The sequence below is a fragment of the Anabrus simplex genome, chromosome 3, assembly GCF_040414725.1.
Source record: "Anabrus simplex isolate iqAnaSimp1 chromosome 3, ASM4041472v1, whole genome shotgun sequence".
In the NCBI taxonomy this organism is placed as follows: Eukaryota; Metazoa; Arthropoda; class Insecta; order Orthoptera; family Tettigoniidae; genus Anabrus; species Anabrus simplex.
The window spans coordinates 359,835,224-359,860,064 of NC_090267.1; the positions used below are offsets into that span (position 1 = coordinate 359,835,224).

Below are 24,841 nucleotides of genomic sequence, written 5' to 3' on the forward strand. Positions count from 1 at the left end.
AGTGTCATTTTCTTTATTTTATTTCACGTTAGGTAACGTAGGTTTCAGTAACTTATATTTTAATATATCTTATCGCAGGTGGAACTCCAAACTTGCCTGTTTTTAAACATATTTCAACTATGTGTCAACTTTAAGACATTGTTTCTCCAAAACCCATCATCTGATCAAATCCAAATTTTAACACAATATACACTGGGATGTTTTCTACATTATTTATAAATTTCAGAATGTTACGTTTCTAAGAAAAAAGTGATCAGTTTTCTAAGTTAACTTTCTCTCCTCTCGGGGTGGTTGGAAAAATTGTGTTCTTGATCACGTTGTGATCTTTATATGTCCAATGGTTGTGCTGTATGACTGTGAAATTGGATATACAGTATAAAGATCAATTATAAGCTATAAATTTTAGGTTTTTTTCTGTATTGAAGTGCAATTATAAGAAATAAATTGACAAACTTTCAATACAATATATCAAGTAAATCAGCCACAGTGACCATCTTCAGCCAAATATTGGCTAAGTGGCTGAAACTAGTCCCAAGACTGATGTAATACTATTTTTTTCTTATATAAAGATCAATGAGACCAAGAATGTAATTTTTCAGCCACCCCAAGCCAAGAAATAGTTACCTTACAAAATTGATAACTTTTTTTCTTTGAAACATAAAATTCTGAAATTTATAAACAGTGTATAAAACATCCCAGTGTTGGTGTTAAAAATTTGGATTCGATCAGATGAAGGATTAAAAAAAAAACAATGTCTTAAATTTGGCACATGGTTGAAACACACTTAAAAGCGAGCACTTTTCATGTCCCAGGCCAAGCTAGTGTAGTGTCAAACATCACCACCTGATTATTTAACCAAAGCAGAGCTCATCACTCTCGTGAAGAAACATGGTATTGGAACTGATGCTGCCATTCCTGTCCATATTAATAATATATGTCAACGAAACTTCGTCAATGTATCAATTTGTCGCAGTGCACATAAAACACAGTTAAAAAAGATATGGGGAACATGTATTCGAGCGTATGCCATGCTCCACAAAACAATACCTCACACCCAGGTATATTACCAACTAAACCTTTATACTTTACCGTTGAAGTATACAAAAGAACAATGATGGATTCGCGTTCATTTTCAGCACACAAACAGGAATGTCAAAATAGGTGTGAAAACAAATTGATAACAGTCCTCCTGGGTGGATTTTTATCACAGTTGGAGAGCTTCAGTATGGTGTATGTCCTCCATGAACATTTATCACAGCTTGACACCTACGTGGCATGCTCCGTGTAAGTCGATGGAGGTCACGTTGCGGTATCAGGTCCCATTCTTCAATGAGAGCCTGTTCAAGGTCTTGAAGAGTCTGTGGTGGAACAGGACACCCACAAACACTTCTGTCAAGCATATCCCACACATGTTCGATGGGATTAAGGTCGGGACTCACTGCTGGCCATTCCATCTCTTGAATGTCCAGTTCTCGCAATACAGCTCTGGTAGTGCGCACTACATGAGCCCTGGCATTGTCGTGCATGAGCACGAATTCAAGGCCAGCACTGTATGCAGCAACCGACACATGCTGTAGCAGTATCTGCTCGATGTACCCCGCAGCATTAAGATTACCACGGACGATGACAAGATCCATACAGCTATCAATACTGATGCCACCCCACACCATTACAGAACCTTGTCCGAATGGGTCACCTTCCTGGATAACATTTGTCATGTACTGCTCACCACAGTGTCTCTATACACGTTGACGTCCATCACGCTGTGTCAGGAGAAATTTGAACTCGACTGTGAACAACACAGGTCTCCATTTGCGAAGTTGCCAGTTGACATGGGTACAGGCAAACAGAAGGCGAGTTGGGTGATGTTGCTGCGTTAAACAGGGCACTCGAACAGGACATCTTGGTCGTAAGGACACTTCTCTTAACCTGTTCCTTACTGTCTGGTCAGACACTGTAACTCCATTGACCCTCCTGAGGTCTTGTTGCAGTTCTCTGGCAGTTGCTGAACGATGCTGCAATGCACAGATGGGGTCAGATATCCATCATCCTGTGAGGTTATCATGCGTCCTCTACCTTGTCCAACCCTCCTTTTGAACTAGCCTGTCTCATTGTAGCGATTCCACAAGTGGTGAATAACTGACGAAGAGACAGTGAGATCCACAGCAACACGACAAAAAGTCCATTCTCCCTGGATCATAGTGACAGCCCTTGCGACTTGAACCTCGTTAAGATGTCTTATGGGATGTGCTAGTTGACGTACAACATGTTCATATGACTGCAGTAGTCTGTGTACCTCACAACGACACGCGGACGCACCGCTATTCACTTTGTTTTAAGGTGTCATCTGACAGTTTAATGCATGGCTATGCATACAGGTGGAGTATAACTTCGATTTGACATACCCTGAGTAACAAAGGTCTCAAGGTATGCTGTACGACCATTGGAACCCCATCTACCAAATTAACGTTCACATACCAGACGTTACAAACATGTTCCCCTAATTTTTTTGAACTGTGTATTTTGGTCGACAGTAAACATTGGGTGTGAATAAGGAGATGAGTATTGGTAGATATTATGATATTATACCACTTAACCATTTACCATAAGTATTAGTAGTTAGATGAATGTAGAAGTCTAGACAGAGTATGTTAGCAAAACGAGATGCAAGCTTTATCATGGTCTTAGTCATGGACCTCCATTTTTACTTGGAATCTGAACTACAGGGACACAACTTTTTATTTCAGGAATCCTATGTGGATTGGTCAGGATTCAAACTGTGGCTTTGTTCATGATATCAGCAGCACATAAAAAGCTATACTATAATTAATTCCCTTTATATTCTCTGCATCATAATTCTTTGTTTCAGGCCAAGCTAGTGGAGTGTCAGACATCACCACCTGATTATTTAACTGAAGCAGAGCTCATCACTCTCATGGAGAAACATGGCATTGGAACTGATGCTTCCATTCCTGTTCATATTAATAACATATGTCAACGAAACTACGTCAATGTATCAACTGGTCGCAGACTGATTCCTACGTCCCTTGGCATCGTGCTGGTCCATGGATATCAGAAGGTGATTGTGCATATTTTGAATGTTTCAACTATGTACATGTTTTCATTTGTTATGTATAGATATTATGTATCCCTAATTAGAACATGATGCATTAGATGACAAAAGATTGTTGTTTGTAGTAATACATGCATACTTACTGTATATACATACGTACATATGAGTGGCATCTCAAGAAAAGTTTACAATGTTTATTTCTTAATATTATGTCATAGTTTGTTCTTCACTTAGCACTTTATTTTTCCACATAATCTCCTTAACAGTTGAGATATTTGTCTAACCGGAGACAAATTGTTCAATACCCTTCTGATAAAATATGGTGTCTTGAGCACTGAGTCAGCATTTCACTGCAGTTCCAGAAGATGATGTTTCAAAACTGGTATGAGATTAAATTCACTTCTCTGCCTTCCAACTGTTGCACTCTGTGCAGTCAGCTGTTGTCACCCTTCTGATTTGAAATTGGGAGCACCATTTTGCCTTTCTCTGACTAATAGTCACACACTCTGCCATAGACTTCCCCCAACTGATAATGAATTTCTGCTGCTGGCACATTCTTCGCAATGAGAAATTGAATAACAGCACAACTTCCTGTTTGGGCTTCTGATCTAATTGATCCTCCATTTTCAGCTCGCTTTTGTCACCAAGATGGTTGTGCACATTTCTACCCACCAATATGAAAAGTTCCAATACAGAGTTTGGCTACAATTGCATTTAGTTTAGCATCGTGTTTACAGACAATAAACGTCTTGTAAACTTAATTTTGGGATAAATAATAATGGCTTGTGGTGTCTGGAGAGGCCTAGTGCATGTCTTTCAAGTTGACGCCATTGGGCGACCTGCACATCTGTGATGGATGTGGCCCTACCTGGGATAATGTCGACTGGGGATCTTTGGGATTGCTGTAGACATAAACTACAGTGTACTCCCGAGTGTTCGTACACAGATTATCCCGTTTGTGGGTTATTCGTGCAACCTTAAAAATAAAAAATAAACATTTTAATGTGAAGGAAAAGATTGAAGTTGGTGAACTGGCTAGGCTATTGGCAATTTGAGTTAAGAAAAGTAGCCTTCATGACAGAACTAAACCAAGCACCACCTGATAGTTGAGTAGGCTACCATATCCACTATTGGACATTATAAATTTTCCAGCCAACTCATTCTTGTTTGCCAGCGTTTCGCCCACGCGTGCTAGGGTGGGCTCATCAGTTGGTACCTAGCACACCTACCAATACGCTGGCTAGTGCGTACCGTGGAGGCCACTGCATAGGCTAACTGGAGCCACCGGCAGTGCCAATGCACTAAGAGACTTTGTCTCATTATCAAAAATTGATGCCTGCTTGGCCATCAGATGATATAGATGTTGATTCCCATAGGGAATCTGAAATATTTGTCCTGAATGAGTAAATTTATAATACCAACATAAATGGTCCGTTATTGTCAATCTAGCTGTTCTGTGAAAATTTTAAATAAGCTCAGTTTTCTATCGTTACTCAGTCTACGCAGTCTTCAAATTTACCACGTCATGGCTTGAAACAAAAATTAGAAGTAATAGAAATATTTTAGAAGGGAGAGTCGGCTGCTTAGCTGTTGGCAGATTATGGAGTAGGAGTACAAACTCTCCGCGATATTAAGAAGAGCAAGACAAAGCTGGAGGAATTGGTGCGGAACATTGATAGCCGTGATGGACGCTCAAAACTTAGAAGTTTTAAAAAGTCTAAGAAAAGGCTAGGAGAACAACAGATAGGGAATCGGTCACCTGGGCGACTGCCCTAAATGCAGATCAGTAGTGAGTGAGTGAGTGAGTGAGTAATTGATTGATTGATTGATTGATTGATAATATCTTGCAACTCTGGCCAGTATAGGTTTTTTCGGAGAGAAGTAGGTTTAAAACATAATAAAAACAATCCAATCATGATTATTTTTACACTCGCCAATGTACTTCACAAATAATAATAATAATAATAATAATAATAATAATACCGGTAGTAATAATAATAATTTTACGTCCCTGCTTAACGATTTTTGGAGAAGCCAAACAAAACATACTGTGCGTTAATAAAATAATGGAGACAATAAACGTACAAAATTAAACATTATGATAATAAAACACATTACTGCCACACCTTTAGATATCCATAAATGAGGTAAACTTTCCTGTTATTTATTTTTAATCTTCCCATCATGGAATTTCTGGCACTATGCAGGCACTTGATAGCATACCTAACCTAAACAGTGCGATCTCACTTATCTCATTTACAGCTGTTTAAGTAAATTCTGATGTGATAAATGGGGAGAACTAGCATGAAATGTACTTAAAAGTAAGGGTTTGGCTTTCAGTAGCATGCTTCCAATCACTAGGCTATGTATTACATTCGGAAGGACAACTCGTAACATACGCTAGTTATCAGCTGGTGATTTGGCACGCTTTCTGCAACACGTCCTTATTCGGAAGGAATGGCTTCTGCTACACATATACAAACTCTTCAGAAACCATTTGGGAATAGATTCTCACTGTTTGGACTCTATAGTCGGGAACGAAACTATTTTCAAATGTTTCATAACACAGGACCTCGAATGCTCTCAATGCATGGCTGACAAGATGGCAGTGAAGATGACGTCAATTGGAATGACAGCATGCCAGTAGCAGGGAAATTGATGACACAAGATGATAATTCAAATGAAAGCAGTGATTAGATTTACTGCTCAACTGACAGAATGCGGTACATTTTCCCATTGTGAAACTTCTGGCAGCATAATGGCCATTAAGTTCTTTTCTATCAGTATTGCATTATATGATAATACGATACAGTTATCCCTTTTCTCTGCTGGGTCGAGTATGAAGTGAGGCAAATTTTCAGCGAGTTTTTACGATCATATACCCTTCCTGACGTCAACCTAATCAGAGGAATTAATGAGATGAAACGAATGACATGATATGAGTAACAAAAACTGACTATTATATTTACTTTATATGTAGGCCTAAAAGTCATGTTCACCATTTATTGTCTTTTTACATTTAGCAATACGACCTTTCAGCGAAAGTAGCCTGTTTAACTCAGATACATTCATAAGCTTGTTAAAGAATAGTGTAGAATGTTTTCATGTATAATTTATAGTTCCTTATAGCCTAGAAGCCATGCGTTCACGGCACAAAATTTGAGGTTATCGCCTATTGGACCTGCCCCCCTTACTTTTTTTGGCTGTAAAAATGGAAGAAAAAGGGGTCTAATTCGCGAGTAAATACGGTATTTATTAATGTGTAAGTAGTGCCAATATATCGATCATACATTTCGCACGGTGCATTCAGTCTTGAAAGTATGAAGTGAGACAAACCTTCAGCGAGTTTTTACGATCATATACCCTTCCTGACGTCAACCTAATCAGAGAAATTAATGAGATGAAATGAATGACGTGATATGAGTAACAAAAACTGACTATTGTATTTACTTTATTTACAGCCAAAAAAAAGTAAGGGGGGGCGGGTCCAATATGCGATAACCTCAAATTTTGTGCAGTGAACGCATGGCTTCTAGGCTATAAGGAGCTATAAATTATACATGAAAACATTCTACACTATTCTTTAACAAGCTTATGAATGTATCTGAGTTATACAGGCTACTTTCGCTGAAAGGCCGTATTGCTAAATGTAAAAAGACAATAAATGGTGAACATGACTTTTAGGCCTACTTAAAATGAAAGAGAGAAGAGAATGGAATTTAGGCAAAGGAACATTAGCTGTTGTACATTACTATTGTATGTTTGTGATATGTTTCTTCATAATTGTATAAAAAACTGTATCATTTAATTAGTTTCCAGTGCTGCCAGCCATGCATGTGTTAGTTTTTTATTTGTTTTATTCCAAGAGCAGAGAGCCAAACTGGACATTGTGTTGCCATCTGTTGTGAGAAACATAAACTATCTTGCAGTATCTCGTTCGTTTAAATATGACCAGAAGTGAAGAAGAGGTGCCTCTTCTGGAATTTGGAAACTGGATGAACAAACAAACCTGGAGGCAGTGAGTTGCTTGACTTCCCCAGCTCGCTCCAACCTTCCTACTCCCAGCTCATCAACGAACTCTTTTGAACAACTGTCAGTTAAGAGCAGGAGCGAATTAGCTAGCTCCCTCAACAGAGCTAGCTCAACATATCACTACATGACACAGAAAATGCCGTATGTAAGCCTCACAGATGATGATTTGAGGAATTTGGATATAACTAACATAATCTCCATTATGAAGAGATTAAAAGATATAGATGAGTACAATATGAAGGAGTGGTTGAACACGGACCATTGTGAACCTGGCTCCCAGCCCATGACTGATGAAGACATCTTGTACTCAGTGGCTACAAACAGCCTGATTGGCAAAGAAGAGGAGGATGAGGAGAAGGGGATTAAGAGGAAGAAGATGACAGCAGTGATTGTGCTGTGAGCAATAGCACTGCATTACAGTATTGTAACATGTTGCTTTAATTTATGAGTCATAGACCTTGTACAATGGCAGTTTGATGCCACAAGGAAAATGCGTAGTGTCCTGAGGAAAAGAGTAAACTCCTAGTAAACAGACTAATATTACAGTCTTTTCTGATGCCAAGAAATTTTTTGTGATATTGGGTTATTGGTGTTTTCTATTATTTTAAATGCACGTTCTTCCCTTCATTAGCCTGAATAATTAGGAGTACACTGTACTCAAAAGTGTTTAGAAAGAAGGTCACAAATGATTGATAAGGGTAAATTATAAGTTACATTTTCAAGTTTGAAGGATTTTTGTATTATACACTATAGGTATAGTACTGAGTGGAGTGGTCGCGCTTATGGCTATGGTACCAAGCTCTTCATTCAGGAGATGCTTGGGTTTGATCCCTACCGTTGGCTGTCATGAGAATGGTATTTCTGTGCTTTCCCATTTTTACTTCCAGGCAAATCCCAAAACAGTTCCTATTCATAAACCACAGCCAATTCCTTCCACCTCCTCACCCAGTTTCATTCACCATCATTCATTTTATCTTCATTAGCTCCTCAGCTGAGGTTGGCATTAGGAAGGGCATCCAGCTGCAAAATATAGATTCATCTCATCTCATCCTTGACCTCATATCAAGAAACAGGACTAGGGGTAATACACACACAGTGTAGATACAGTCCCGTGCAAATTGAGTGGAATGAGGTTCCTTTTTTATAATTTCCCAACTGTTGGTGGCGGTGAGGTACACATTGTTTATTCTTAGATCCTACACTTTCTGAGCAATTTTTTTTTCATTAATTGTATAGTAATTACTCTGTGTGATGGTTGTTTTAGATTTAAAATGTATTTATTTGCTTATGCTGTACTTTTTAGGAATTTTGGAGTTACGTTGTGAAATTCATAATACCTGTCTTCAGTGGATACAACTCTCAGAATGCATAGTGCGGCTGTAGCATTGTCGCTCAATACCAAACTTCTGTGATGCAAAAAGTGATGGCTGCTAAATTTTGTCTCTGTGTAGGCCCTGTAAATCAAATTATTCAGCACTACAAGCAGACTGATTTAGTTGCTCCCAAGAAAGAGGTAAACTGAAACAGGAAAAAGAAAAATCTGGCAACTTATGACTGCTTTCTCCTCAGAAGTAGTAAATCAGACTCCTGGCTTATGGCTGTCAACTTGGCTCCCAAATTGTATGATAGGGAAGTGAAGCTACACGTGAGTAATGTTTGGTGTGGCTTCTAGCAGGTGGAACGAAAATCCATAAATCCCTCCCAGCACCTTTCTAACAGGAGAAGTGCACAGGAAACACCTCTTGTGGTCATATAGTCATCAGAATTAGACACTAAAACACTGGAGAATAGTCACTCACCAGGAAAATGCTGAAGCTGTACCTTAATTAAGGCCACAGTTGTTTGGTTCCCAGTCCTAGTCCTTCCTGTCCCATCCCATCATCACCATAAAACCTGTCTCTGTCAGTGCAACATAAAACAAATACTGTACAGCCAAAACTTGTTAGGACGTTTTTGTGGGGACCGAAAAAAATGACGTCCTAAAGAGAGAATGTGCTAAAAAATGAAAAACAAATACACTGTTAAATTCAAGGGTAGATTTGAATGTAAAAATAATTACGATGGAAACAAACTGTACGCGAACTCTCTATCTGGCTATGCAAGGAATAACATAACCACGATACCACATGTTTAGTTAAAATACTGGTTTATTCGACAAGTCATACTATGTAACTGTACAAGTCCACTCATCAAGTACACCAGCTTACTATGAGGGTAATCCCAAAAATAAGGTGTCCTATTTTTTTATAAATACAGAACTCTGTTCATGTGTCTGTTGGTCACAATGTTATGAAGAGTGTTTCCCATGCTTGCATATAAACATGCGCACGCCACGCTGAGGCACTCCGTCTTGGCTTGGCAGCTGTTGAGAATGGAGCTCCCGTTGGATGTTACTGCCAAGTGCTAAGTGCGCGCAGTTATTCAATTTTTGAACACAAAAGGTACTGAACCGATTGAAATCCATCGCCAATTGACGGAAGTGTATGGTGAGTCGTGTATGGATGTCAAAAATGTTCGTAAGAGGTGTAGAGAGTTTGCAGCCGGTTGGACTGAAATTCATGATCAACAGAGGAGCGGGAGACCGTCAATTTCCGTCGAGACAGTCGTGAAGGTTAAGCAAATCATGCGTGAAGATCGACGAATCACCCTGGATGATCTCTGCACTTTGGTTCCTGAGGTTTCCCGAAGCGCCGCTCACAGAATTTTAATGGAAAAGTTGAAATACCGGAAGGTGTGCGCAAGATGGGTGCCACACATGCTGACTGAAGACCACATGCGGCAACGAGTTGATTCTTCCCGTGCATTTGTTCAACGCTTTGGAGCCGAACAGGACAACTTTTTGGACTCAGTTGTCACGGGTGACGAAACCTGGGAGTTCCACTTTACACCTGAGACCAAGCAACAATCATGCCAGTGGCAGCATCCCTCTTCACCAAAGCCATGGAAATTCAAGCAAACACAGTCTGCCAGTAAAGTCATGACAACTGTGTTTTGAGATCGAAAAGGGGTATTGTTGGTCGACTTTATGCCTGCTGGGACCACAATTAACACTGACAGGTACTGTGAGACCCTGAAAAAACTCAGAGGGGCAATTCAGAACCGGAGAAGAGGAATGTTCAGCAAGGGCGTACACATTCTCCATAACAACGCTCGCCCGCACGTTGCCCGGTAAACCATTGCTCTCCTGCAACAGTTTCAGTGGAACATCGTCACCCACCCGCACTATAGTCCCAACTTGGCACCCAGTCACTCGTTCCCTAAGTTGAAAGAACATTTGGCTGGAAAGCGATTCAGCACCGACGAAGAGGTGAAAGATGATGTTCACAACTTCCTGAACGGCATGGCGGCTAGCTGGTGTGAAATGGACATATAGAAACTGTCACAGCGTCTACAAAAATGCATCAACCAAAATGGTGATTATGTAGAAAAAATAGCTAATGTTCAAGCTGTAAAATGATGTAAACCATTGTAGAAATAAACAAGTCTATGCATTTATGAAAAATAGGAGACTTGTTTTTTTGGGATTACCTTCGTAAATCTTGTAACATCTACGACTGACTTCCAATTGATACACAGATCAACTGACACATTGAGAGACTGGGGACACAGCTGACTGAGTCCACGGAATAAACAACAGAGTATACAACACCACAGAGTAAAAGCTCTCTTACCGAGCTCGATAGCTGCAGTCGCTTAAGTGCGACCAGTATCCAGTATTTGGGAGATAGTAGGTTCGAACCCCACTGTCGGCAGCCCTGAAAATGGTTTTCCGTGGTTTCCCATTTTCACACTAGGCAAATGCTGGGGCTGTACCTTAATTAAGGCCACGGCCGCTTCCTTCACACTCCTAGCCCTTTCCTGTCCCATTGTCGCCATAAGACCTATCTGCGTCGGTGCGACGTAAAGCAACTAGCAAAAAAGCTCTTTTCAAAGAGCCTCAATATGAGGGAACATTGATCCCTAACATTCCCCCCTCAATGTTAGAATCATATTTACATTTACATCTACATAAACTGAACATCTATACATTTTAATAAACCAAGACCTTTCATACAGTTGTCATGAATTACGTATTTTACATCCTTAGTTAGCATATCAGCTAGTTGCTTGTCCGTTTCAATATATTCTACATATACATGCTTCTTTTCCACTTGATGTTTTACAAAGTTATAATTAATGGCTATATGCTTCATTCACTTCTGATCTGGATTATTCACAACCTTTATTGTACTCTGATTATCTTCAAATATGGTTATACACCCTGTATCAATATCTAAGTCTACCAAAACTTTTTTCAAGAACATTGCCTTTTCAGTAGCTTGACATAATGAGATTAATTCTGCTTCTGCAGTGCTTAACGCCACAACACTTTGCTTCTTAGATTTTCCAACTGCCTTGTTATTAAACACCTTAAGTACACATCCCGAAGTTGAATTACAATCAATGTCTCTAGCAAAGTCTGCATCTGCATATCCAGTTAACACATCACAGTTGTTTGATTTACAATACTTCATTTTTATATCCAAAGTTCCTTTTACATATCTAAGTACTCTTTTTAACGCTAACCATAGCTCATCAGATGGCTTATTTTGAAAACTACTTAGGTAGGACATTGCAAAAGCTAAGTCAGGTCTTGAACCATTTGTTGTATACATAAGTGAACCAATACATCTACATAATTTTTCCTTATGAGGAGTAATTACACAATCTTCACTGATTCTAAAATGATTGTCGAAAGGTGTTCGTACTGATCTACACTCAGACATATTAAATCTGTGCAAGACACTCGTCAAGCAGCTTGTTTGATCAACGTACAGACAGTTGTTAACTTTTTCAATGCTCATACCTAGGTATTAAATTTATTGGATCCTAGATCCTTCATCTTAAAATTCAGGCTTAAGAAGTTTTTCAGTTTGTTAATTTCTGCCAAATCATTACAGAAAAATTAAGAAATCATCCACATAAACTAACACATACAATTTATCTTTGATGTACAAACAGTAATCATTCTCTGACCCAGGGCCTCTCAGACGCCCAAAATCTCACGCATGCAAATTGAGGCGCAGAGTTCCTGTGCACAGTGCATTGGTCCCATTCGGCTCGGCTGGGACCAATGCTTCGTCTCTGGGCTGCTCGGCTAAGCTCGGCTCAACTCGGCTCGGATTTGGAGCGCTGCAGAGCAAGTCAGAAAGATGGAGACAGGCGGAGCAAGAGAGACAGGCATGGGGAAAGAGAGAGACAGCGATGTTGCTCTAAATCGAGGAGTTGGGGTCTGCACTCTGGTCAACCAAGCAAAGTCATCTTTTGCACTATGCAGCAGGTGCATGCACTCTGAGAGGCCCTGCTCTGACCTATGAAATCCATACTCTTCCATTTTCTCCCTAAATTTTCCATACCAATATTTTGGTGATTTACTGAATCCATATAGTGATAGTCACTGGGCGCTAAGTCAGGACTAGTGGGTGGGTGGGTGATGATGTTCCACTGAAACTGTTGCAGGAGAGCAACGGTTTGCCGCGCCGCACGGCGTGTGGGTGAGCGTTGTCATGGAGAATGTTTACGCTCTTGCTCAACATTCCTCTTCTCTGGTTCTGAATTGCCCGTCTGAGTTTTTTCAGAGTCTCACAGTACCTGTCAGCATTAATTGTGGTTCCAGCAGGCATAAAGTCAACCATTTAAAGATTATACTGATTTGCGTCGTATATTTTTATATACGTACTTAACTTCCCGCAACCGTGACAAATTCTGGACCTTCAAAACATTCTCCACTCTACTTTGGCGTTCGACCGCAGCGCATGACCTTGAATGTGCCGTGCTGATCACCAGGAGCTGGTGGCTTTCTACTACAAATCTAAATCTATTCGTCTGCGACTTCAAGTGATTTTTGATCTTCGTATATTAGTTGATAGTGTTGTGACTTTGTGCATGACAGAATGTGGTGTCGTGTCTTTGTGCCTATCAGAGTGTGAAACTGACCTCCAATATTCATAAACATTGTACATGTTTTTACGGCTGATGATGACCTGGACTAAGGTGGAAACCGGTCCCATTTAAATAGGAATGTGATTACTGCATTTCTTTCTTTTAAGTATTGAATAGGTTGAACCTCCTTTTCAATTATTTAATTTTTAAAGTCAACCAACAATACCCCTTTTAGATCCCAAAACACAGTTGCCATGACTTTATTGGCAGACTGTGTTTGCTTGAATTTCCGCGGCTTTGGCAAAGAGGGATGCCGCCACTGGCGTGATTGTTGCTTGGTCTCAGGTGTAAAGTGGAACGCCCAGGTTTCGTCACCCATGACAATTGAGTCCAAAAAGTTGTCCTCCCTCGTTGTTATACTCACATTTACATCTACATAACCTGAACATCTCAACATTTTAACAAACCAAGACCTTTCATACAATTGTTATGAATTACATAGTTCACAGGCGTATTTAACATATCAGCCAGTTGCTTGTCCATTTCAATATATTCTACAAAGTTATACTCAATGTCTTTGTGCTTCATTCACTTCTGATCCGGATTATTCACAATCTTTATTGTACTCTGATTATCTTCAAATATAAAGCTATCTTTACACCACTCTGTTTTCAGACCAACTTTACTGTATGGGGGTGAAAGCCGAAAGGACTCAGGATACCTTATCCCTAAGTTAGAAGTAACAGACATGAAAGTTGTGAGAATGATCGCTGATAGCAAACAGATGGGAACCACAAGTTGAGATATTGGACTTTCAGCACTGCCATTAGGACCAGTTTGTTGGCATAGGCCAAACTGCTTACTACATTTCCAGGTAACTGAATCCCTCTCTGTCACATTATACCTTTCAGTAGGTGATCTGTTTGAGCTACGAACAACAAAGTTTAAAGATCACAACCTTTTCTAACTCCTGTAAGTACCTTGAACTAAGAACCCATTCTACCATAAATTCTCAATCAACATAAGCGCCTTTGATTGATTTTAATAATCTACCCTTAATTCTGTAGTCCTCCAGTAGGCTGACATTTTTACCCTTGGCCTTCTCTAGATCTACGAAACATAAACATAACTCTCTATTTCTCTTGTAGCATTTTTCAGCTACCTGGTGCATACTGAAAACATGATCCTGACAGCCCCTCTGTGGTCTGCACACTGGTTTTCATCGAACTTACTCTCAACCACTGATTACATCCTCCCTTCCTAATTGCCAGTGAACACCTTGCCTGGTGTACTGATCAATGAAATATATCGATAGTTGTTGCAATCCTTTCTGTTTCATTGCTTATGGATAGGTACAATTACTGCTTTTGCCCAATCAGAATGCACCTTACTAACATTCCATGCTAATCTTATTACTCTATGAAGCCATTTCTTCCCTGCATTCTCACTATTTTTCACCATTTCAGGCCTATTTCATCTATTCCTGCTGCTTTATAAAAATGTAGAGTATTTGCCATTCTTTCCACGTTCTCAAGTGTAATTTCACATACATCATTGCCTCCATTCCCATGAGCTGAGTTTTTCACAGCATCAACTGAAAGGTCTCCTTTTATGAGTTCACGTGATTTGCCCAAAGCATTATTCATTTCCTTTTTCCCTTACTCTCTAAGATTCTTCATTACTGTGCAGAAAGGTTTCCTTGCCGCTTATTACTGAAATGTTTCTTTGACTTCTTAGATTCAACCATTATTTATTTTGCTCTGTTTCTTTTATCAGCGTACAATTCCCTGTAAGCATTAGTCCTTGTTTGGAACTGTTTCTGATACACCATCTTTTTACATTTACAAGCTGCCCTCACATTTTCCGACTCCCTGGTTGAATGATCAGCATTGAGGCCTTTGGTCCAGAGGGTCCCGGGTTCGATTCCCAGCTGGGTCGGGGATTTTAATCGCGTCTGATTAATTCTTCTGGCTCAGGGACTGGGTGTTTGTGTTTACCCAACACTTTCCTCTTCATATTTAGACAACACATCACACTGCCAACCACCACAGAAACACGCAATAGTGGTTATATTCCCCCCACATAGGGTTGGTGTCAGGAACGGCATCCAACCATAAAACAGGACCAAATCCACATGTGTGGCAAGTTCACACACGTGACCTCACAAGTGTGGGGAAAAGCAGCAGCAGCAGCAGCAGCAGCAGAAGAAGAAGAAGAAGAAGGAGCTCTCGCTTTATCATTACACCAAGATGTTTGTTTTTTTCCTTCTTTACACACAGTTGTTCCTAAGCATTTCCTTGCTGTTTCAATTACAGCATCCCCATATTCCACCCATTCTCTTTCTATATCCTGAGCCTGCTTATTGGCTATTGTTCAGAACTTTTTACTGACCATATCCATGTACTTCTACATAATTTTCTCATCGTGGAGATTCATCATCATCTATTCTCTGCTCCAGCAAGCTGGGTGTGGGTATTTACAAGCCTCTTCCAATTCATCCTGTCCATCCACCGCTGATATTCTACTTTTTTTGCTGTCAATTTAAATCACATTTTGCAAGATTTTGAAAATCCTGAACATTGTTCGTCAGCAGACGGATTTCACTTTCCTATCCTGTGCCTGTTGATACTTGGTTCATTGTAGATCAGATGGTGGTCTGTATCACAAAAAAATTCCTGCAGTACCTATACGTTTCTAACATATTTCTTGAATTCAAAGTCGGTAATGATATAGACTGTTATGAACCTGGTGCCTCTACGCTCTCAGGTGTAGCAGTGAGCCTTATGCTTGTAGAATATATTCGTAATTGTTAATCCCGTACTAGCACAGAAGTCCTGTGAACGCTTCCCTTACCCATCACCTTCTCACATCTTTCAGTTTCAGTTACCAGCTCTCGCAGTGAAATTTTCCATTAGCACTATCCTATCCTTGTTGTTGATCCAGACTACGATGTCACTCAGTGCTTCATAGAATTTGTCACCTTCATCCTCTTTTGCACCCTCACATGGAGAATATACTGAGACAATTCTCTTGCTAATTCCTCCAACTGCTAAATCTACCATATTTGCTCATTTTCATGCCTAATACAGTAGTATTCAGACAGAGTGAGTTGGTTGAGCAGTTAGAATTGCGTAGCTGTGAGCTTGCATTTGGGAGATAGTGGGTTTGAATCCCACCATCAGCAGCCCTGAAGATCGTTTCCCATTTCCACACCAGACAAATACTGGGATACCTGTTAAGAACACTTTATAATATCCTATTTCTTCCCCTTTATCTCAACTCCTAACAAATCCAGATACATCCTGTTTGCTGGTTCAGCCAGTTTCATTTTGAAATTTTAGTTTCCCCATGTCAGGTGGTGGAAGTTGGCATCATATCAAGTGATGAGATAGTAGCTATAATTTTTGCATCCAGCCACCAGGCATTCTACTTCTTCTGTTGGTGGTGGTTCTGGATCATCATATGGAAAGTAAGCCGATCCAAGTACTGGTACTATCTATCTCAGCCCTTCCATACTTAATAGTATCACCTTTACTACTGTGGGGTCTCTAGAACATAGATACATCATCAGCGGTGCTTCCACACATATTTTGGTTAATATACACGTCCTAGGAGTCTGATCAAGTCTGCTGTTTATTATTTCTCCTTCCAGATCACATCACAGTCTACTCATCATCAGACCCATTGTTGCTGAGGCATCCTTACTGTGTTGAAGATGTACTTGCAGCACACTCGACTGTTGATTTGGGTTTATCTTTTTCCTTCAGTAGTTTAAACTCCACCTTCTTAGAACCACAGAAGGCTTTAAATTTGCATAGACTTCAACAATTAAAATGAATCCAGTTTCACCGTAAAGACCAGACTTGTCCTTTTTCCAGTCACCTTGGGACTCGTAGGTACCCACAGGTAATAAATTTCATATTAATCTGTATTGACCGGGCGAGTTGGCCGTGCGCGTAGAGGCGCGCGGCTGTGAGCTTGCATCCGGGAGATAGTAGGTTCGAATCCCACTATCGGCAGCCCTGAAGATGGTTTTCCGTGGTTTCCCATTTTCACACCAGGCAAATGCTGGGGCTGTACCTTAATTAAGGCCACGGCCGCTTCCTTCCAACTCCTAGGCCTTTCCTATCCCATCGTCGCCATAAGACCTATCTGTGTCGGTGCGACGTAAAGCCCCTAGCAAAAAAAAAAAATCTGTATTGAAGAGCAGTATAATATTTTAAAAAAGCTAAAGGTTTCCACCTATTCAATACTATTTGTTGTAACCTTAAAAAAGCTTTTGTTTTACATCATAGGCACCCATTCATCAACTTTAAGGCCAGTGTTTTGATTCTTGAGCCTTTTCTTGATAGATTTACATCTCTGGTGGTTGATATCCAGGCAAGAACCCCTAGCTGCTTTTCATTCCATTTACCACTAATCTGCCTTTAGGGCTGTCGCCTAGATGGTAGATTTCTATCACTTGTTTACCTACTCTTTTCATAAATGATTTCAAAGAAGTTTGAAATTTATCGAACATCTTTTTTTGTAAATTATTCCAGTGTCTAATTTGTCTTCCTATAAACAAATATTTGTCTCCAATTTGTCCTCTTGAATTCCAACTTTACACTATCTCAATATTATGTTGTTTCCTACTTTCAAAATTTTCACTCAAGCTTATTAATCTACTAATATTCCACTTCATCTCTCCACTAACATCTCAAAACATAGGACAAATACCAGTCTGAATTGGACATTATAAATTTTCCAGTGAACTTATTCCTGGTTGCCAGCGTTTTGCCCCAGTGTGCTAAGTTGGGCTCGTCAGTTGGTAAATAGCACACCCACCAAGATGCATGTATAGTGCATACCGTGGAGGTCACAGCGTAGGCTACTTGGAGCCACTGGCAGTGCCAATGCACTATGAGAGACTTTGTCTCATTACCAAAAATTGTTGTCTGCTTGGCCATCAGATGATATAGATGTTGATTCCCTTAGGGAACCTGAAATATTTGTCCCGAATGAGTAAATTTATAATACCAATATAAATGGTCCGTTATTGGACATTATAAATTTTCCAGTTAACTCATTCCTTGTTGCTAGCATTTCGCCCCCGTGTGCTAAGTTGGGCTCATCAGTTGGTACATTGAATACCCACCAAGACGCATGGCTTGTGCATACCGTGGAAATGTCCAATAACGGATCATTTATATTGGTATTATAAATTTACTCATTCGGGACAAATATTTCAGGTTCCCTATGGGAATCAACATCTATATCAACACAGCACATAGTCGAGCAGTTTGTCTCCTCACTTCCAAGTCTTCATTGCCCAAAGATTGTAACATTTTCATAACACACTCAGATGCCAGGGAAAAAAAATTCATGCTGCTTTCCTTTGAATTTTTTTGAGTTTTCGAATCAAGTAATCCTGGTGATGGTCCTATACTCTAGAACCATACTCTAAGTGAGGTCTTACCGTTGAGTTATTTGCCTCTTCTTTTCATCGTTACTCCAAGTTACAGTTACCCTCATGTCCATATGAAGATATCTGTATCCTATATTTACAACCTCATTTATTTGATCACCCCATTGAAGATATTTTCTTATATTAACCCTCTTGCCCTCAGCCTATATGCAGGGTTTTGTGTGAAGCAGCTCAAAGTAATTTTTGAGATTTTGCAACCAAATTACAAACAAATCAACATGTAAATATTTTAACACATATTAAAATAAAAAAATAAATTATTGAGTCTTTCTTCTTTACCCTTAAACCTGAAAGAAAGAACATTTAATTCTGAATAATTTTATACCAATATGATATGTGTGCTGCAACTCACTCATCAATTATGTCACAGAGGTATTCACTGTACACGTAACTGTCATCAATGTCAGGTGCTTCACGGTCCGATGCACGGTGAGCAGCTGTGAGTGTGCAAAGATCTTCAGGAGTAAAATCGTCACTTCCCGAATAACAGGAATCACTTTCCACAAAAAAACGTCTTTATTACTGTCTAAATCATCTGAAAATTGAAAGATATCGGAATCATTCAACCTTGACCATGGCCCAGCCATTACAAGAAAAAGATGACGCAAGCACGTGCAACAACGGAGTAATGAGAAGTATGTGTAATTATAGTTCGGGAAGTACAGCAAACACACGATATACCAACAAAACAAAACAAACTCTAAACTAAACATATAGCAAGATCAAATTGTTAAGCCAATCAAAAACATATCCATGCAATAAGAACATTCACAGTCAACAATTTCATTTTACAAAAATAAAACTATTTCATAGAGCTGGTGGATATATCTGCTGAGTAAAATGCAAACTCAACGCTTTAAGTTAATGTCACGATCATCTGTTATCATTTAACAGCAACACGAATTACCAAAATCCTTAAATAGAACAGAGCTGATGTATCGGCGCCGTGATCGTTCTCGCCATAACCTCTCGCGCCGATAGATCGGTGCACTGAGTGCAACAGGGTTAACACCCATGTACTTACAGCAGTCCCCATGAGTTACAGTCAATCTATCAACATACAGTAGTAATTAAAGGATTTTTCCCTCTTGATGAAACTTACAACCCGACCTTTCAGCCCGTTTACCATCATACCATTGTCTGCTGGCCATCTCACAACATTGTTGAGGTCTTTCTGTAGCTGCTCACAATCCTTTAGATTATTTATTATTCTGAACAGTATAACATCATCTGAAAAAAAGCCTTATCTCTGATTCCAGTTATTTAATCATTTGTACAAGTATATATAAGAAAACATTAAGGTCCAATAACACTGCCTTGCAGAACTCCCTTTATAATCATTATGGGATCAGTTAATGCTTCACCCCATCTAAATCTCTGAGTTCTGTTTTCTAGAATTATAGCCGCCATTCACTCACTCTTTTGTCTAGACCAGTAGCCGTCATTTTTGTCAGTAGTCTCCCATGGTGTACCCTGTTAAATGCCTTAGATAAGTTAATAGTGATAAAGTCCATTTGACCTGAATCTAAAATATCTACTATATCTTGTTGGAATCCTGCAAGTTGAGCCTCACTGGTATAATTTTTCCTAAACTTGGACTGCCTTATTTCAAACCAGTTAGTCATTTCACAAATGTTTCTAGTGTAATCAGAAGGAATTCCAGAGTTAACATACAATGCATGTCAAACTTTCTGGCCTGTAATTGCTTTATGTTATCACCCTTTCCTTTGTATACTGGGGCTACTATATAAAAACTCTCCATTCATTTGGTGTAGCTCTTTCATGCAAACTGTAATCAAATACGGTCCTTGGAATTCACCACTTGCAGCTCCACTCACTCCCAAAGACAACCTGGTCTGCTCACTGTCTAGTTTAGCCACTGTTTAAGTATCCTCATTTTCACAGGTAAACTAAAGAATCCCCTGTGAGAATTTGGGCTTAATAAACTGTGGTGGTACCTCCTCATGGGGATTAGAATCCACCACCTCAAATATTTTAGTTTGAATCAGATCTGCTTGTTCATGATTTAATTTGTAATTTTGAAATCTGCATATCCCTGTCACTTTAATTTCTACTGCAGCATCCTTATTGGTAATAGTCTGCATCTGTGGCTCCTGTTTTTCTTAGCATGCTTGTGTGTAGATGTTGTTATGCTGGATTCAGAGCAAGGTCTTTCGGTCCCTGTGCTATCCTACAATGATCTCCGAAGATCTAGGCCTTCTTTAAGGCTTCTCTTTCATCTAAATTCCTTCTCTCTTCTTCCTGTCTTCAGTCACTTTCTTCCATTGTGCTCCTGAGAGTCTGTTGGGTCTAGATTTAGCTTTAGCCTTTTCTTCCCATGTAGGTTCTTTGGAAGTGGCAGTCTTCAGTTGACAAGTCTGTGAATGAAGTAAGTCACTTCATGTACTGTTAGAGCTCTCCCTTAAATGAGGTTTCATTTTTTGGTCCCAGGTTATGGGGGAGAAATTTAGTTCACTTGAGCAAAACACCAAATGCTCGAGTAAGGCTACTTAGGGATTTTTTCAGGTTTCCCTAAGGCTTCGTTCAAGTCACACCTTCCATGCGCCATGCACTCCATCAGCATGAATTTAGGCATGCCACATCTGACACCGTTGGTTTGGGGAGTTTGTTTGCAGTCTCCTATTCAGTATTTTCAGAGACAGACTTGTGTGGTTTGTAAGTGTTCAGCTGACAATGTCAAGCACATACCTGCTATCAATCACCCACCATCATGTCTTGGTACCTGACCCAGGTTTTACATGCAGCTACATTATGCCAGGGACTCCTGCCGTGTATGCAGGACCATTAGCACCAGTTGATGGCATGGTGAAAAGTGATTAGTACTGTACATCAAAATACTGGAAATGAGGGTTCTTTGTGAGTTGGAGAAAAGGTTTCCAAATAGTGATGATATATATTTCAGCAGGACTTAGTTCCTCGCCACCCTTGAAAGTGTATCAATATATTATGTATGCATTACCTTTGCTACCCTTTCTCTAGCCGTAGGAGACAGTGGCTTAAACTCACTGTCAACAGCTCTGAAGATGGTTTTCCATAGTTTCCCATTTTTACACCAGGCGAATGCTGGGACTGTACCTTAATATTGAGGCCACGGTCACTTCCTTCCCACTCTTATAAGAGTGCCATAAGACCTCTGTGTCAGTGCAACATAAAACAAATAATTTTAAAAAAATACTTGGGCATCAAAGACTGGTAGCTCAAATCACTTGTCTTATCACTGCTTCTATACCTCCAGTTAGTATGGCAAGTGTTGAAGTCTCCCATGTAAACTCCTGGGTGAGATGTTGTGGACAGTGGGGCTTGTATATTGTACTACTTATGTTTTTGCAACTTCAGAAATAATTTATTAACAACATTGTTGTTCTTACTCTGTCACCGTATAGTCATTCCATGTCCAGGAGTACATACACTGTAATTCCAAAGAAATAACAAACTGTTAATTATATATGTATAGGAAACAAATCAAGAACAGTGACTAAAGTTACCATATTTATTCAAGTAATGGACACCACCGCATAATGGATGAATTTCATTTCAAACAAAAGTTGTCTTAGTAATATTGAAAATTAAAAGTTTTGCAGTATCCAGTAGAACTAATAAGCTGGCCCCATGGTGTAGGGGTAGCGTGCCTGCCTCTTACCCGGAGGCCCCGGTTTCGATTCCCGGCCAGGTCAGGGATTTTTACCCAGACCTGAGGGTTGGTTCGAGGTCCACTCAGCCTACGTGATTAGGATTGAGGAGCTATCTGATCGTGAGATAGCAGCCCTGCAATCCTTGCAATCCTCGCAATCCTCCCAATAATGCATAATTAGAATTAGGAGCGAAAGGTGTTAGGTTATATTCAAATTCGCAAGGGGCCTAATAAAGTAGGATTTATTGGATTACCACAACCTTTTGCTGATGCATATATCTTAGTATATAGTATATAAACATTCATAAATATATAAATTCATATTTAATAACAGCCGAGAGGATTCGTCGTGCTAACCACACGACACCTCGCAATCTGCAGGCCTTCAAGCTGAGCAGCGGTCGCTTGGTAGGCCAAGGCCCTTCAAGAGCTGTAGTGCCATGGATTTAGTTTAGTTTAGTTTAGTTTAGTTTAGTAGAACGAATAAATGGAGAGTGACTGTTGCAGACTCAGTTGTGCTGACCACACAATACACTTTTTGCAAAGAATAGCAATTATTTCATTAGCATATGTGTAATGGGGTGACAATGTATAGTATTTTTAGAACAGAACTGGAGGATAGGGGGTCTTAAAATCAGTTGGAATAAGACAGAATACTTGTGCCTCGGTGGAAAGGAAAATTATAGTGTGAAAATGGATGTAAATCAACTCCACGCAAGTAATATTTTCAAGTACCTTGGATCAACTGTATCCGATGATGGCAATCTAGATTTGGAAATTACACACCGAATTCAGGCTGCCTGGTTAAATTGGAAAAGGCTGTCTGGTGTCCTTTGTGACAGGAGACAAAATGTCCAAGTGAAGGAGAGAGCCTACAAAAGTGTGGTGAGACCTGCCATGATATATGGAGCAGAAACTTGACCAATAGTACAATCGCAAAATAAATGGCTGGATGTAGCCGAAATGAAAACGCTGCGATGGATATGTGGTGTTACTATGAAAGTCCACATCAAGAACAGCTTCATATGAGGCAGTGTAAAGGTAACTCAAGCATCACAGAAAGTTCAAGAAAAGCAGTTGCTCTGGTATGGTCACATTAAGCGCAGGGATGAGAACTATGTAGCAAGAAGAGTGCTTGACTTGGAGGTGAAGGGCAGGAGGGAGAGAGGCAGACCTAGAAGAAGATGGATAGATTGCGTGCGGGAAGACTTCACAGAAAAACAGTTCACTGAAAACACCATTTGGGATTGAGGGAAATGAAAAAGACTTGTCAAAAATGTCGACCCCGCATGGACGGGTAAAGACGAAGAAGAAGAAGAAGTACTTATTGGCGATGATGAGAAATGGAGGACAGAGTGGTCATATTCAGGGTGTGAAAATTACAATTTCATTAGGTGGACCCGTACAGTACAATACACAATTTATAAATAAAAACGAACAATAAAATAACAAGGGAGCCTCCTTGGCTCAGGCAGCAGTGCGCCGGCCTCTCACCGCTGGGTTCCCTGGTTCAAATCCCGGTCACTCCAGGTGAGATTTGTGCTGTACAATGCAGAATTTCATGTTTTCAGGTTTTTCTCTGGGTACTCCGGTTTCCCCTGTCATCTTTCACACCAGCAACACTCTCCAATATCATTTCATTTCATCTTTCATTCATTAATCATTGTCCCAGAGGAGTGCAACAGGCTTTGGCAGCCGGCATAATTCCTATCCTCACCGCTAGATGGAGGCTTCATTCATTTCATTCCTGACCCACTCGAATTACTGGAAACAGGCTGTGGATTTAAAATTTAAATGGAATAACAGATACTGAAACTGATAGCAAATGAAGTTAAGCCTCTGTATTAATAATGGCAATTATTTTGTTTGTTCAATAATTACTGCTGTATATTACTTCCAATTTTAAGTTACTGTATGTTCTGTTATACCTTACTCTGTATGCTATCTGTGTTTCAATACACAAGTTACACAGGTAACTGATGCCAGTTATCGATAGACTTTATATTGAATTGTAGACTTATTTGTGGTGAGAATATCAATACATCATAGATTTATGTTGTAAAAATGTAAAAGTCCATCTAGGCAATGCAAGAAAATGGAAATTCATGTTTTTTTTAGTTTTCACAACCAAATTGTACTTGAAATAAACTTTCGACTATTAGACATTGTTGAGTACATACAGTAACTGCCGAAGAGATGTTAAGTACAGAGCAAAAATGGCAGATACTAGTGGAAACCGAACCCACAACCCTCCAGTATTGTGTCATTTTCTCTGCCGATTGTGCTATGGTTCCAACAATTGATGAATTTCATTGTTTTCCTTATCCATGTTGACACTATACAATTCTCAAATGAAAGTGTCCACCTGTTTAACACTCGTATCTCATACATTGAGTTATATACTAGTGAGAACTAGGACACACACAATACCTTTCAGGAGGTGCAGCGGGGAAGAGAGTAACATATTTCAAACTTATCCATGAAAGACCTTACTTTTATTTACACAGTACAGTAGAAGTCTGCTATAGCGAGTATGGCAAATAACGAGACCCCGGCTATAATAAGTTTTTTTGTCCCTTGAAAATGAAACTGTATGTTATCCTTCGATTACAGCGAGAGCCATATCACTGACACATCCGTTATTACGAGCGATTGAGCGTGCACGATTTTTTCCGTTGTTGATATTTATGCACCC

At 39.7% G+C, this 24,841-nt stretch overlaps 1 protein-coding gene across 1 annotated transcript in view; it reads left to right on the forward strand.

Moving 5' to 3' along the window:
- Top3beta (topoisomerase 3-beta) overlaps positions 1 to 24,841 on the forward strand; it is a 177,236-nt gene that overhangs the window by 100,747 nt on the left and 51,648 nt on the right. Inside the window, exon 10 of the mRNA XM_067144503.2 lies at positions 2,870 to 3,079. Coding sequence (XP_067000604.2) covers positions 2,870 to 3,079 — 210 coding nt within the window. The remainder of the gene's footprint in view (positions 1 to 2,869; positions 3,080 to 24,841) is intronic.